The sequence below is a fragment of the Vulpes vulpes genome, chromosome 8, assembly GCF_048418805.1.
Source record: "Vulpes vulpes isolate BD-2025 chromosome 8, VulVul3, whole genome shotgun sequence".
NCBI lineage: Eukaryota > Metazoa > Chordata > Mammalia > Carnivora > Canidae > Vulpes > Vulpes vulpes.
The window spans coordinates 47715144-47728313 of record NC_132787.1 but is presented as its reverse complement, the minus strand read 5'-3'; the positions used below and the strand labels follow the sequence as shown (position 1 = coordinate 47728313).

Sequence of the window (13170 nt, the reverse complement as noted above, 5' to 3'; positions counted from 1 at the left end):
ATTGATGCCACTAACATGGGAGCAGCCAGTTATATAAACCAATTAATAACAAATTAAAGAAATACATTGATAATAATACAAAAGTAGGAGACTGTAACCCCCCCCCCCCATTCACTTCAATGGACAGGTCACCTAAAAGAAGATAAACAAGGGCTTTGAATGACACATTGGACCAGATGGATGTCACAGATATATTCAGAGCATTATTTTTGTAAAGATTTTATTTATTCATTAGACACACACACACACACAGAGGCAGAGACATAGGCCGAGAGAGATGCAGGCTCCCTGCGAGAAGCCCGATGTGGGACTCACTCCCAGGACTCTGGGATCAGGCCCTGAGTCAGAGGCAGACACTCAAATCAGTGAGCCACCCAGGCTTCCCTATTCAGAGCATTCTATCAAAAAGCAACAGAACACACATTCTTTTTGAGTGCACACAGAACAGTCTCCAGAATAGATCACATACTGGGTCAAAATCAGGTCTCAACCAGTACCAAAAGGTTGAGATCAACCCCTGCATTCTTTCAGACCACAGTGCTTTGAAGCAACTCAATCAGAAGAAGCAATTTGGAAAAAACTCCAATACATGGAGGCTAGACAGCATCTGACTAAAGAACGAAAGGGTCAATGAGGAAATTAAAGAAGAATTTTAAAAATTCATTATAGAAAATGAAAATAATAACACAACTGTTCAATACAGTCAGCAGGGAGATAAGGCAGTCCTAAGAAGGAAGTATACCGCAACAAGCCCTTCTCAAGAAACAAGAAGGTCTCAAATACACAACCTAACCTTATATCGAAAGGAGGAAGAGAAAGAACAGGAAATAAAGCCTAAAACCAGCAAGAGAAGACAAATAATAAATTTGAGCAGGAATCAATGAAACAGAAACCAAAGACTGCACACAAGATCATAAGAAAAGGCTTCCCAGAGGAATTCTACCAAACATCTGAGGCTTAATCCACTGAGCTCCACCCCTACCCCACCCACCCCCGGGCACCCTGATGATGATCCATTAATAGAGAAAATGAAAGCAATGATGACAACTTAACCAAAGGAACAGAGTTCTTTCAAATGGACAATTAAGTGTCAATAACAGGAGTTAATCTCATACTCTTCTGATAGGAAAAACTTGAATCTCTTTAGATAAGCATAATTCAGAATTTTTATAAACTGTATTATCCTCTCATTTATTTTTTTATTATCCTCTCATTTAAAGGTAATGTAAGAGTTAGGAGTCTTTCATGTTCTGTCTCCTTTCTGATATTTCCTACCCATTTTTTCTCCCTTCCCTTCTATTCCCTTTCACTATTATTTATATTCCCGAAATGAATGAGAACATATAATGTTTATCCTTCTCCGATTGACTTATTTCACTCAGCATAATACCCTGCAGTTCCATCCACGTTGAAGCAAATGGTGGGTATTTGTCATTTCAAATGGCTGAGGAATATTCCATTGTATACATAACCACATCTTTATCCATTCATCTTTCGATGGACACCGAGGCTCCTTCCACAGTTCGGCTATTGTGGACACTGCTGCTAGGGGTGGTGGAAGGGGAGGAGGGTGGGGGGTGGGAATGAATGAGTGACAGGCACTGAGGGGGGCACTTGACGGGAAGAGCACTGGGTGTTATTCTGTATGTTGGCAAATTGAACACCAATAAAAAATAAATTTATTATTAAAAAAATAAAGGTAATGTAAGTTTATGGGGTGCCTGGGTAGCTCAGTCCATGAAGTGTTTCCCTTTGGCTCTGGTCATGATCCCAGGTTTCTGGGATCCAGCCCCACTCGGGGCTCCCTGCTCCGTGGGCAGCCTGCTTCTCCCTCTCCCACTGCCCCTCTTCCCTGCTATACTCTCTCTCTCTCTGATTAACAAAATCTTTCAATAAATAAATGTCATTGAAGTTTCTAATCATCCCATATTACTGTTTGCAAACTTGCAAAAACAACTGATGTGCACATCGATATGCTTTTCTCTAGGAATGTTTAGGTTTGGGACACTTTCATGTTTTCAAAAAAAATATGTTTCCATCTACACCAAAAAAAAGCAGGTAACAATGATGCTTTCATGAAATTTTAACATTTCAATATAAGCATTTCTGAAAAGGAGAGAAAGGAAAGGAGACAAGCAAGACCCCGAAGCCCTATAGGTCTCATGTCTGGTCCTAATGGCTTACAGCAAACCAGAACCAAGTATCAGAGCCACCAGGACTTCTATTGCACAGTCGGTCTAGGTAACACCTGGTATGGATAAAAATGTGGGGGCCAGGTTTTACTTATCAATAAGATCAAAGATACTATGAGAAGGAAGACAGCTAATCACAAATCCCAAATATCTGGTAAAAAAGAGACAGAGCCAGCATCAATGAAAAGAGCTCAGGGATCTGAAACAGGCCTAGGGAAAACTCATTCACCTGAACAAAGGCCCTAATCAATCCTGGGCTCACCCTGGGGCCTAAAGACTCCGCATGTCAACCATCACACACTATTTGACTTTTACACAACCTGAGTAGATGCCTCCCAAATTGATTCCCTAAGCAAATACTAAGGTTTTTATCTAGATATTCATTAATTAGCAACTTGAAGGAAACAGGTACATTTTTTTTTTTTTTTACATTCTGGTAAAAGCTTTTTTAAAATTCCTTTTATTGGAGATCAATTTGCCAACATATAGCATAATACCCAGTTCAATTTGCAAACATATAGCATAATACCCAGTGCTCATCCCGACAGGTGCCCCCCTCAGTGCCCATCACCCAGTCACCCCCACACACCCACCCCCACCCACCTCCCTTTCCACTACACCTTGTTCCTTTCCCAGAGTTAGGTGCCTCTCATGTTTGTCACCCTCACTGATATTTTCACTCAGAAATAGGTACATTTCCTTTGTTATGGAATTATTTAACTCTTAGACTCTCCGTCACATGGATCCAATTTAAAATCCTCTAGTGGAAAAAGTGGTTGGGGCGTAAAAGCCCCCCGGAGACGCTGTCAGGGCAGATAACTTTGCTGCACTGCTAATAACAATGCAGAGTGACTATTGAGATCATGCACATGAAAGCAACAAAAACAGTATTATAAATGTTTTGCTTCCACTTCCTTATACACTCACGAAACAAAATTTTGACAAGTTCCAACTTAGCATTTATCTAATAAAGAATTTGTGGATTTGAAGAATAATGCACTCAGGATATGTTCAATACATAGAGTTTGGCTCAAATTAAATATAATGCTGCAAAAGTACCAGACATCAAAAATCAGGAGCAGGCATACATAACGCTCAATTCTTTTACAAAATGGTCACATTCAAACTAACATGCCAAAGAGAATACTATGCCTTCAAAGAAGAGACAAGTTAAACTGCTTTTAAACATAGAAAATATTGGTAAGAGCATTTTATGTTTTTAAAAACGGAATGAAACTTTTGCAAATTAGGAAGAGGTCCTTGGAGGTCCTAAGCGCAGACTTGTAGAACAAACTACATCATTACTGACATCTTGAAAACGTACTAAGAACCTAAAGTTTCCAGGAGTTTCTGTACAGTTTGAGAAACCATCTTAGAGCATCGGGTGGGTGGGGGGATAAATATCCTCTGTCTTTGAAGGAAAGAGAGAGGAATTTTCACTAGCTCTGAGTTGTACATTTTGCACATTCCAACATTTTAGAGGTAGCCATACTCCCCTGATAGATGACATTGCTCTATTTCTGCTCACCTAATAGAATTCAGTCTATGTGAGAAGAAATGTGTGGGAAATATCAGAAAGGGAGACAGAACATAAAGACTCCTAACTCTGGGAAACGAACAAGGGGTAGTGGAAGGGGAGGAGGGCGGGGGTTGGGGGTGAATGGGTGATGGGCACTGAGGGGGGCACTTGACGGGATGAGCACTGGGTGTTATTCTGTATGTTGGTAAATTGAACACCAATAAAAAAATAAATTTATTTAAAAAAGAAGCTAATTATGATACAGTAGCAGGGAAAAAAGAAAGCCTGGCAGTTGAGAACATGATCATTGTGGTGTTATTTTTCATGACATGGCAACTATATAGTATTATTTCGGGGATGACACAAGACGTATTTCTTTTTTAGTGTCAGCAGTGATTACTTCTACACTAAGAATTTGAAACTACTGCTTTAAAAACTCAAAAAATACAGGAAGAAATAGACAAAGTTTACTTTTACATCATTATTTTCGATCATTCAAACGCATGTACAGAGGTCAATCCCCTCCAAATAAACTTTTCTACTGTTTCAATGTTATTTCACAATTCCACAAATTCAAAGTCCTTCAAATCGTTGCAAATATTTTTAGATCAGAATTTTTAGAATTACAAGGACATTAAATGTTTGTGGAAGAATGGTATGAAATGTCATATTCAACAACGGAGTACCACAAACACAAAGCATTATGAACTGATTTGATAAACATTCTAGAAGTCACATCATTAAACAAGGCCTAAAAGGCAAATATAATTGTATTTGTTACGGTTTTTAAAATGAGTGAAAATTACCTTTCTTCCAGGTGCCACCTCCATTTTTGCCTAGTAGATGAGTATTTAAATGCTTCTTCATTACAAAAGCAACCCTAAAGAAAGAAATAAGAATAATTATAGAACTGAAGCATGACTCTCTGCTAAAAATTTTCCATAAAGTATTTCAAAACGGACATTTATATGTGGATATAAGATGAAAATGCACATTAATACAGTGGCACTCCTGGTAAATGAGAGGCTTATCTATAGATCAAAGGTATGGTCATACCTAAAATCAGAGGAAAGAACCGTGTTTAAATTAACTGGCCTGTGTCCAGTATCTGCAGGGCTTCCAGAAGGACAGGCAAGTGGGGAGGGGCAGAGGGGAGTGGAGGGGCTGGAGGGGGAAGGAGGAAGAGCAAAGGGCCTTGGCTGGGCTCTTCTTGCCCAGCAGCCTGGGCCCTGGCCCTCAAGCCACCTGCCCCAAGCCCTGCCCTAATGCTGGACGGTGCCTGCCTCCACCCCTCTGGGTGTGCGTGGATGGGACCCACACCCTCCCTGAGCCCACATGGATGGGACCCATATCCTCCCTGAGCCGCCTGGACACCCTGGCTGCCCAAACAGTCTGGGCCCGAGGCACTGCACACCGGCTCAGACCTGAGGAGCTCAGAGGCCCCCTATGCTCCTGCTGGATGAGGCAGGAAGTCTCTCTCTGCCCCAGGATGGGGGTTCTGGGAAAAGTCAGCCTGCCCTTTCCCCTCATAGGGAGAGTCATCCCAGGCCCCCGGGCACCTGAGAAAGAGGCAAGAACCACTGCGCTGGGAGCTGCACCCACAGCTGCGGACCCAGGACCCAGGGTAGGTCCCGTGGCCCCTGGCCTACCACCCCAGAGCTCATCCTCATGCAAACATCATGCTCTGTCTCTACCTCCCAGTCTCTTGGTGTCTCCCTTCCTGTCTTGGTTTCTCCCCCATCTCTGTTTCTCCTCCCATCTTTGTCTCTCCCCCATCTCGGACTCTTCCTCCCTGTTTCATTCCCTGTCTCTCCCTTCCTGTTTCTCTGTCTTTGCCCCATCTCTATCTCTCCCTCCCGGTATTGGTCTCCTTCCCTGTCTCTCAGTCTCTCCTTCACTGTCTTTCTGTCTCCCTCCCTGTCTCTGTCTCTTCCCTTGTCTCTGTCTCTTCCCTGTCTCTCTCTCCCCCTCCCTGTCTGCATCTCCCTCTCTGTCTCTGTCTCTCCCTCCCGGTCTCCCTCCCTGTCTCATTCTTTCCATCCTGTCTCTGGGTCTCCCTCACTGTGTCTTTCTCTCCCTCCCCATCTCTTAGTCTGTCCCTCCTTGTCGCTCGGTGCTCCCTCCCTGTCTCTGTGTCTTGCCCCTTCTCGGTTTCTCCCCCATCTCAGTCTGTGCTCTCTGGCTCAATCTCCCCCTCCCTGTCTCTGTCTCCTTTCCTGTCTCTCTTTCCCTGTCTCTGTCTCTCTCCCTATCTCTGACTCTCCCTCCATTATTGATGTCTCTCCCTCCCTATCTCACTGTCTCTGTCACTGGGTATTTCCCTCCCTGCCTCTGTGTCTCCCTCCCTGTCTCTTGGTCTCTCCCCCTGTCTCTCGATCTATCCCTCCCTGTCTCTGGATCTCTCCTCCCCTGTCTCTGTGTCTCCCACACAACTCTGTCTCTCCCCCCCCACCACGTCTTGGTCTCTCCTGCCAGTCTGGATCTCTCCCTCCCTGTCTTGATCTCTCCCTCCCTCTCTGTCTCTCCCACCCTGTCTAGATCTCAACCTCCTTGCCCCTGAGCCTGCATCTGGGGCTCCATGACTCTCCCTCCCCGTCTCTCCATCTCTGTCTCACGGTCTCTGTCTTCCCCTCCCTGTCTCTCTGACTCTCCTTCCTTGTCTGTCTCTCTCCCTCCCTCTCTCAGTCTCACTCCTTGTCTCCATCCTCCTTCCCTGTCTCACTGTCTCTCCCTGTCTTGCCATTCTCTCCCTCCATCTCTCTGTGTCTCCCCCATCCCTATCTCTCCCTCCCTGTGTCTCCCTTCCTGTCTCTTGGTCTCTCCTTTCCCATCTCTCACTGTCCCCTCCCTGTCCCTGTGTCTCCCCCCATCTGTCTCTCATCCCCATCATCTCAGTCTCTCCTCCCTGTCTCCATCTCTCCCTCCCTGACTCTGTGTCTCCTTCCCTGTCTCTCTGGCCTTCCCACCTTGTCTCGGTCTCTCCATCCCTGTCTCTTGTCTCTCCCTTCCTGTCTCTGTCACTCAATCCTTGTCTCTCATTCTCCCCTTCGCTGTCTCCCTCTCTCTCAGTCTCCCCCTCCCCATCTCTTTCCCTCCTATCTCAGTCTCCCTCCCTCTTTCTGTCTCTCCCTCCCTGTCTCTGTCTCTCCCCCATCTCTATCTCTCCCTCCCTGTGTCTCCCTCTCCCTCCATGTCTCTCTCTCCCTGTCTCTGTGTCTCCCTTCCCATCTCTTGGAATCCCTCCTGGTCTGTCTCTCCCTCCCTGTCTTGGTCACTCCCTACCTGTCTCTGTCTCTCCCTCCAGTCTCTCTGTGTCTCCCTCCCTGTCTCTCGGTCTCTCTCTCCCTGTCTCCATCTCTCCCTCCCTGTCTTGGTCTCCCTCACTCTGTCTTGGTCTCCTTCCCTGCCTCTATCTCTCCCTATCTCTGTCTCTCCCTACATTTCTCAGTCTCCATCCCTGTCTCTGTCTCATTCTCTATCTATCCCTCCCTGTCTCTGTCACTCCCTCCCTTGCAGTCTCTCTGTTCCCCCGTCTCTATCTCTCCCTCGCTGTCTCCCTCCCTGTGTCTGTCCATCTGTTTCTCTGTCTCACCTTCCCTGTCTCATTCTGTCTCTCCCTGTCTCTCGGTCTCTCCCTCCCTATCTCTCAGTCTCTATGTCCCTCTTTCTGTCTCTCCCTCCCTAACTCTCAGTCTCTCCCTCCCTGTATCTGTGTGTCCCTCCCTGTCTCTTTGTTTCCTTCCCTCTCTGTCTCTCCCCCATCTCTATCTCCTCTCCCTGTCTCTGTCTCTCACTCCCTGTCTCTCCCTGTCCCTCCCTGTCTGTCCCTAGCTGTCTCCCTATCTCTCCCTGGTCTCTATATCTCCTTCCCTGTCTGTGGCTCCCTCCCTGTGTCTGCCTATCCCTCCGTTTCTCTGTCTCTCCCTCCCTGTCTGGGTCTGCCTTCCTGCCTCTTGGTCTCCTCCCTTGGCGGGGACCTTTGCCATTTCCTAAGCAAAAGTCAACTTCCACTTCCTTTGGCTTGCGTGGCGCTCAGTTTAGCGCTCCCCTCTTCCTGGCCTGTGTGACCTCGGAGGATCACCAAAGTGCCCGGGGCCCTCTGGCCAGATCCCCCGCCGCAAAGACACTGCCCTTGCGCTCCAGCCTTGGCTGCACGCAGGGCACCTAACAAGTAACCTGCTGCGTGGCGAAAGCTGACGCTAGGAGACTTCGGTAACCCGACATGCCCAGATCCTGAGAAGCGGGGTGCACGAGCTCTGGCTTAGACTGCAGGGACACGGACGGATGGGGTGCGCATCTCCGAGGAGCATGCAGTGGCAGCGGCCCGCAGGAGCCTCCCATCCCGGCCTGGGGGCCGCCAGCCAAGGGACACTGCACACAGGACCCATCTCACAGGCCAAAACCTACCCCCCCGGGACACCCGTGGTGGCTGTGAGGGGTGAGCGGCCCTGAGGAGGGCCAAGCAGGGCCTCGGGGAGCCGGTCCTGACCTGGATGAGAGCACAGGGAAGGCCGAGGGCCTGGAGCACAGGGGCAGCCACCCTCCCGGCGGGGCTCGGGGCACCAGGCGCCACACGCCCGCCGCCCGCCTGAAGGCCAAGCATGCACCAGCGGGCCTTGCAGCGCCTCCCAGCGCCTCCCAGGGCAGGGACCTGGGGCAGCGACCCGCTGGACAGGCAGGCGTGCAGCCCCCACCCCGCGGAGGACAGCCCAGAAGCTCAGCAACATTAACTGTTCTCCGCCACCAGCGAGGCACTGGGCAGAAGGCGGCTCCCCTGGGCGAGACCGCGTCCAGTGGCGCGGCTGCTCAGAGCCCCTCCCGGGAAGGGCACCAGTGGGCTCTGGCCTGAGCACCTTGTCGGATGGGGCGTCAGGGGCGACGTGGGCCTGGGGGCCGGTGCTGAGGCAGGACCTGCACCAGTATTAAGCTATCACTAATATTATGTTTTAGAATGCACTAGATAGGGATCCCTGGGTGGCGCAGCGGTTTGGCACCTGCCTTTGGCCCAGGGCGCGATCCTGGAGACTCGGGATCGAATCCCACGTCAGGCTCCCGGTGCATGGAGCCTGCTTCTCCCTCTGCCTATGTCTCTGCCTCTCTCTCTCTTTCACTGTGTGCCTATCATAAATAAATAAAATAAAATTTAAAAAAAAATTAGAATGCACTAATTTTTAGCAAACTACTATTTTACATCAGGATTTTGTTTTAAACAGAAATATGTCTCCTTTCATTTCTTCAACTTTTCCTTATATCCTTCTATAAACTTTCATATTTTTTGTGTACCTTCCACATTCCTTCTTAGATTTATATTTTGTAGTTTGTGTTATAGTTTATGTCATTATTATGAATGGATTTGATTTTTCCCATCCCATTCCCTAACTGGTTATTGATGTAGAAAAGGAAAAGTAATAGTTTTTCTTGTGTTACTTTTATAATGGCAATTGCACACTTTTAAAAAAAATATCACGATGAGTAGAACAAAATGTTCTTTCTGTACTCAGTAGTATCTTCTGCTGGCACTCAAGATAACATCCAGCCACGTCCTTTTTAGAGATCTAACATGGCTTATTTCTTCTTGTCACAAAGACATGACAGGAAATTCTTAGTCATGCATCGTATTCTGGAAAGGCAGGTGGTAGAGGTAAGGACCCTCAATGATCTCTAGGGTTTTACTAACGTCCCAGGGAGCCATATTTTGCCTAGAAAACTTGAAGAACTTTGGGGTTAGTGAGAATTGGTTGCTGCAGGGATGTTCTCTGACCATGTTCATGCAGTTCATTTGAAGATGAACTCCTTTCCTGCCTGGGGCACTAGAATCTTTCACTTTATTTCCCAAAGCCATGAGCCTTGGTATTCAGCTCCCAGGAGCTACAAATCACATCATCAAACATCTGGCCGGCCTTCCTCTGGGGCTCTGTAGAGTTCTGGGCTCAAAGTTTTGCCATTTCTATGACCTACAGCTATAAAGCCCATTTCTCTTGAGATAGTATTCCATGTTGGGCTACTTGTCCTTTTCAAATTACAGCAATAACCTTTCTAAAACACAGGAATGAAATTGTAAATCCTCTTCCTTATAGGAGGGCAGATGAGCAGTATAAAGAAAGCTCAGACTTTTAGAAACACTAATGTTGTACCCTACCTCCTCACTCCACCCTCGCTTTCCAGAATCTGAGCAGAATCAGCTAAGATTCATTCTTGTTTAATGGTCCACAGGGAAGGGGCATCCCTGGTGGTGCAGCGGTTTGGAGTCACCTGCAGCCTGGGGTGTGATCCTGGAGACCCTGGATCCAGTGCCACGTTGGGCTTCCTGTCGGGAGCCTGCTTCTCCCTCCGCCTGTGTCTCTGCCTCTCTCTCTCTCTCTCTCTTTCTCTCTCTCTGTGACTATCATAAAAAAAAAAAAAAAAAAAAAAAAAAGGTCCACAGGGAAAAAAGTTACTGTATACTAATCTTCTTCTTCTTTTTTTGTATACTAATCTTCTTCTTAAAGACACACCTTGTTACGTAAGTTTCCTTTTGAAAAGATAATCAAAAGAAAAAGTGAAGTAGGATACTAATTAAATTCTTAATTTCCCTCCCCAAGAATTCTTTAGTCTTATCTCTCACAGCTCTCCTATTTTGCAATTAATTCTATAAGAACTAGAGAATATTGCCCTAATCACACTGAAAATTAGTAAAAGGAGTAAATGTTAATAGTGCAAAGACATATATTTCATGACAAGTATAATAGTGACTTCTCAAAAGAGACAGTATTTTCAGTTCATTTATTACTTAATAGACTAGAGTACAACTCTAAAGCAGTACCAGTGAAAGTAGCAATGAAAAAGTACTACAATTTTCATATACAGCACTTATCATACAAAAAATAATGTTCTATTATTGCTCATTTAGATAAAAACTTGCCCATAAAAATCACAGTGTAATTACTTAGTAAAATTTATTTCACAATGATTTTCCAGGAAGTTATAGAAACAAAACAACCAAGAGAGTTTGCAGCTTATTAATTTCCTATATTGCTTTAGAAGCCTTAATGAATATTCTTGTGTCCACTAGGATCATCTTCAAAATAAATAAATTTCAGAAATATATATGTGTATATATATACTTATATATAACATATACATATGGGTGTGTATACACACACACACATATATATAATGTATGTATATATATTCTTACCACCAGTAACGATAAAGGAAGTAATGTTAGTACACGCCTTTATCATTTTAGTATATGTTTGTCTAAGAATCAAAAATTTCATGAATTTCCCTGAGAGGCAACCAGCAAGTAGATTATACTAAATACATTTTACAAATAAAAAAGGTTCAGACTAGATATACTTATCCCTGCTCCTCTGGTTGAACATAACTCGAAATCCTAAACACTATATATATATATAAAGAAAACAAAAAATCCCTGAAAGCTGGAGAAACTGAAAAAGTCAAAATGGCAGTGGATCCCCGGGACCAAAGTAAGACATGCAACTAATTCAGTGTTGGTTCCTTTATTTTCTAAGATTTTATTTATTTACTTATTTATTTGAGAGTGAGGAAGCAAGAGAGAGAACAAGTGGGGGCAGAAGGAAAGGGAGAAGAAGAATCCCTGCTGAGCAAGGAGCCCAGATTCAGACCCCATCCCAGGACCCTGAGATCATGACCCAAGCCAGGGGCAGACACTTAACCAACTGGGCCACCCAGGTGCCCCAATTCAGTGATTTTTCTCCTTGCTTCGTATATTCCAGACTTGAAGGCAAGAACTGGCAACTGAGAAACTCCACTGGGCACAGAAATAAATGCCCCAAAATAAGTCTGCTTTAGGAATTAGCCAAAGGACAAGGACAATGGCAGTCCACCAAGACATCGAGTCAAACATCACCGAAAAACTTGTTCTGCACCACTCACATTTGCAAATACTAAGTGAGGAACCTAGATTTCCATCCTTATTGGATGCTAACAAATTATCCCCAACCTCCTGCTAGAGAGGTCACATAGAAAACTGAGTAGATGCCTCCCACCCTCACCCTTGCTGTCAGGGGAGACCACATGTGGAACCTGAACTTCTACCCCCAGTTGGTAGTAACAAGGTGCCTTCCTCCTTCCTTCTTTTGTGATGGCGGTGAGAGTGTCACAGTGTAGTGTCATAATGCCAGGGAGGCCTACTCAAAAGAAAGAATTTTCATCAGTGACCATGACAACCCCTTCAGCTCATAGAGTCAGTAGAAGCCACCTGGGGAGCAAGAAACTGGCATTCCTATACTTCCCAGCCATGGGTGTATTAGCGGAGGCCTAGTATGGGGGACAGAATTGCAATCCCTGCCTAGCAGTAAGGAGGGCACTCCACTGACACAATAGGGTAAGTGAGAACCCTAGTCTCATAAAATGTCCATTAGTCATACCAAGAACCAGGAAGGTCTCAAACTGAATGATAAAAGACAACCAACAGATCCCAAAACAAAACAACAATGGCAAAAGAAAAAACAGACATATAAGAATTATCTGAGAAAGAATCTAAAGCAGATATCCTAAAAATGCTTGAATGACCAGTTGATAAAATGCTTGAAAATACAGGGCAGGGGGAGTCCCAGCAGACATACATCAACTATAAAGATAAAATGAGATTTTGGAAGTGAAAACACAATAATTGAAATAAAAATTACCAGGGACAAAGAAGAATATCAAATAATGGTAAAAGAGCCAACCCACCAAGAAGACATAACAACTCTTCATGTGTATGTAACAGACATAGATGAAGACTACATTAAAAAAGAGAAAAAGGAAAACTACGTGAAACAAAATTTGATAGGAATAAAAGGAGAAATACACAAATTAACAACTATAGTTGGAGACTCCAAAACCCCTCTTTCCACAACTCGTAAAATAACTACACAGAAGTGTAAGAAGGATACAGAACAACTAGAAACATCATTCATCAATAGGATCTAATCAACATTTACAAAATATTCTACCAATCAACATCAAAATATGCATTCCTTTCCAGGACCCACAGAACCTATACCAACACAGAGTATACACTGTGCTATAAAACAAACCTCATCAACTTGGAGAAATTTGACATCATGCATCATGTGTGCACCAACTACCACCAGAAATCAGCGATGGAAAAAGAGAAGGAGGGGTTCCAGGGTGGCTTAGTCGGGTAAGCATCAGCCTTAAGCTCCTGTCATGATCTCAGGGTCCTGGGACCAAGCCCTGCACTGGGCTTCCTACTCAGTGGGGAGTCTGCTTCTCCCTCTTTCTCTGATGCTCCCCCTGCTTGTGCTCTCTCACTCAACACACACACTCTCTCCCTCATATGAATAAATAAAATCTTAAAAAAAAGATAACAAGAAAATTTCCAAATCCTTAGAAGTGAAACAACAAACTTCTAAATAATTCATGGGTCAAGTGGAAGTTTTAGGAAAATCAAAAGAGTACACTGAACTCATGAAAACAAAAATACAA

General features: G+C 45.0%; 1 protein-coding gene across 6 annotated transcripts in view; it reads right to left on the bottom strand.

Annotated features, from left to right (window-relative positions):
• The window catches only part of LOC140599936 (uncharacterized), a 102186-nt gene that overhangs the window by 61966 nt on the left and 27050 nt on the right, over positions 1–13170 (bottom strand). For all 6 annotated transcript variants that reach the window (XM_072766435.1, XM_072766437.1, XM_072766438.1 and 3 more), the window contains one exon: positions 4518–4591. In XM_072766435.1, coding sequence (XP_072622536.1) covers positions 4518–4591 — 74 coding nt within the window. The remainder of the gene's footprint in view (positions 1–4517; positions 4592–13170) is intronic.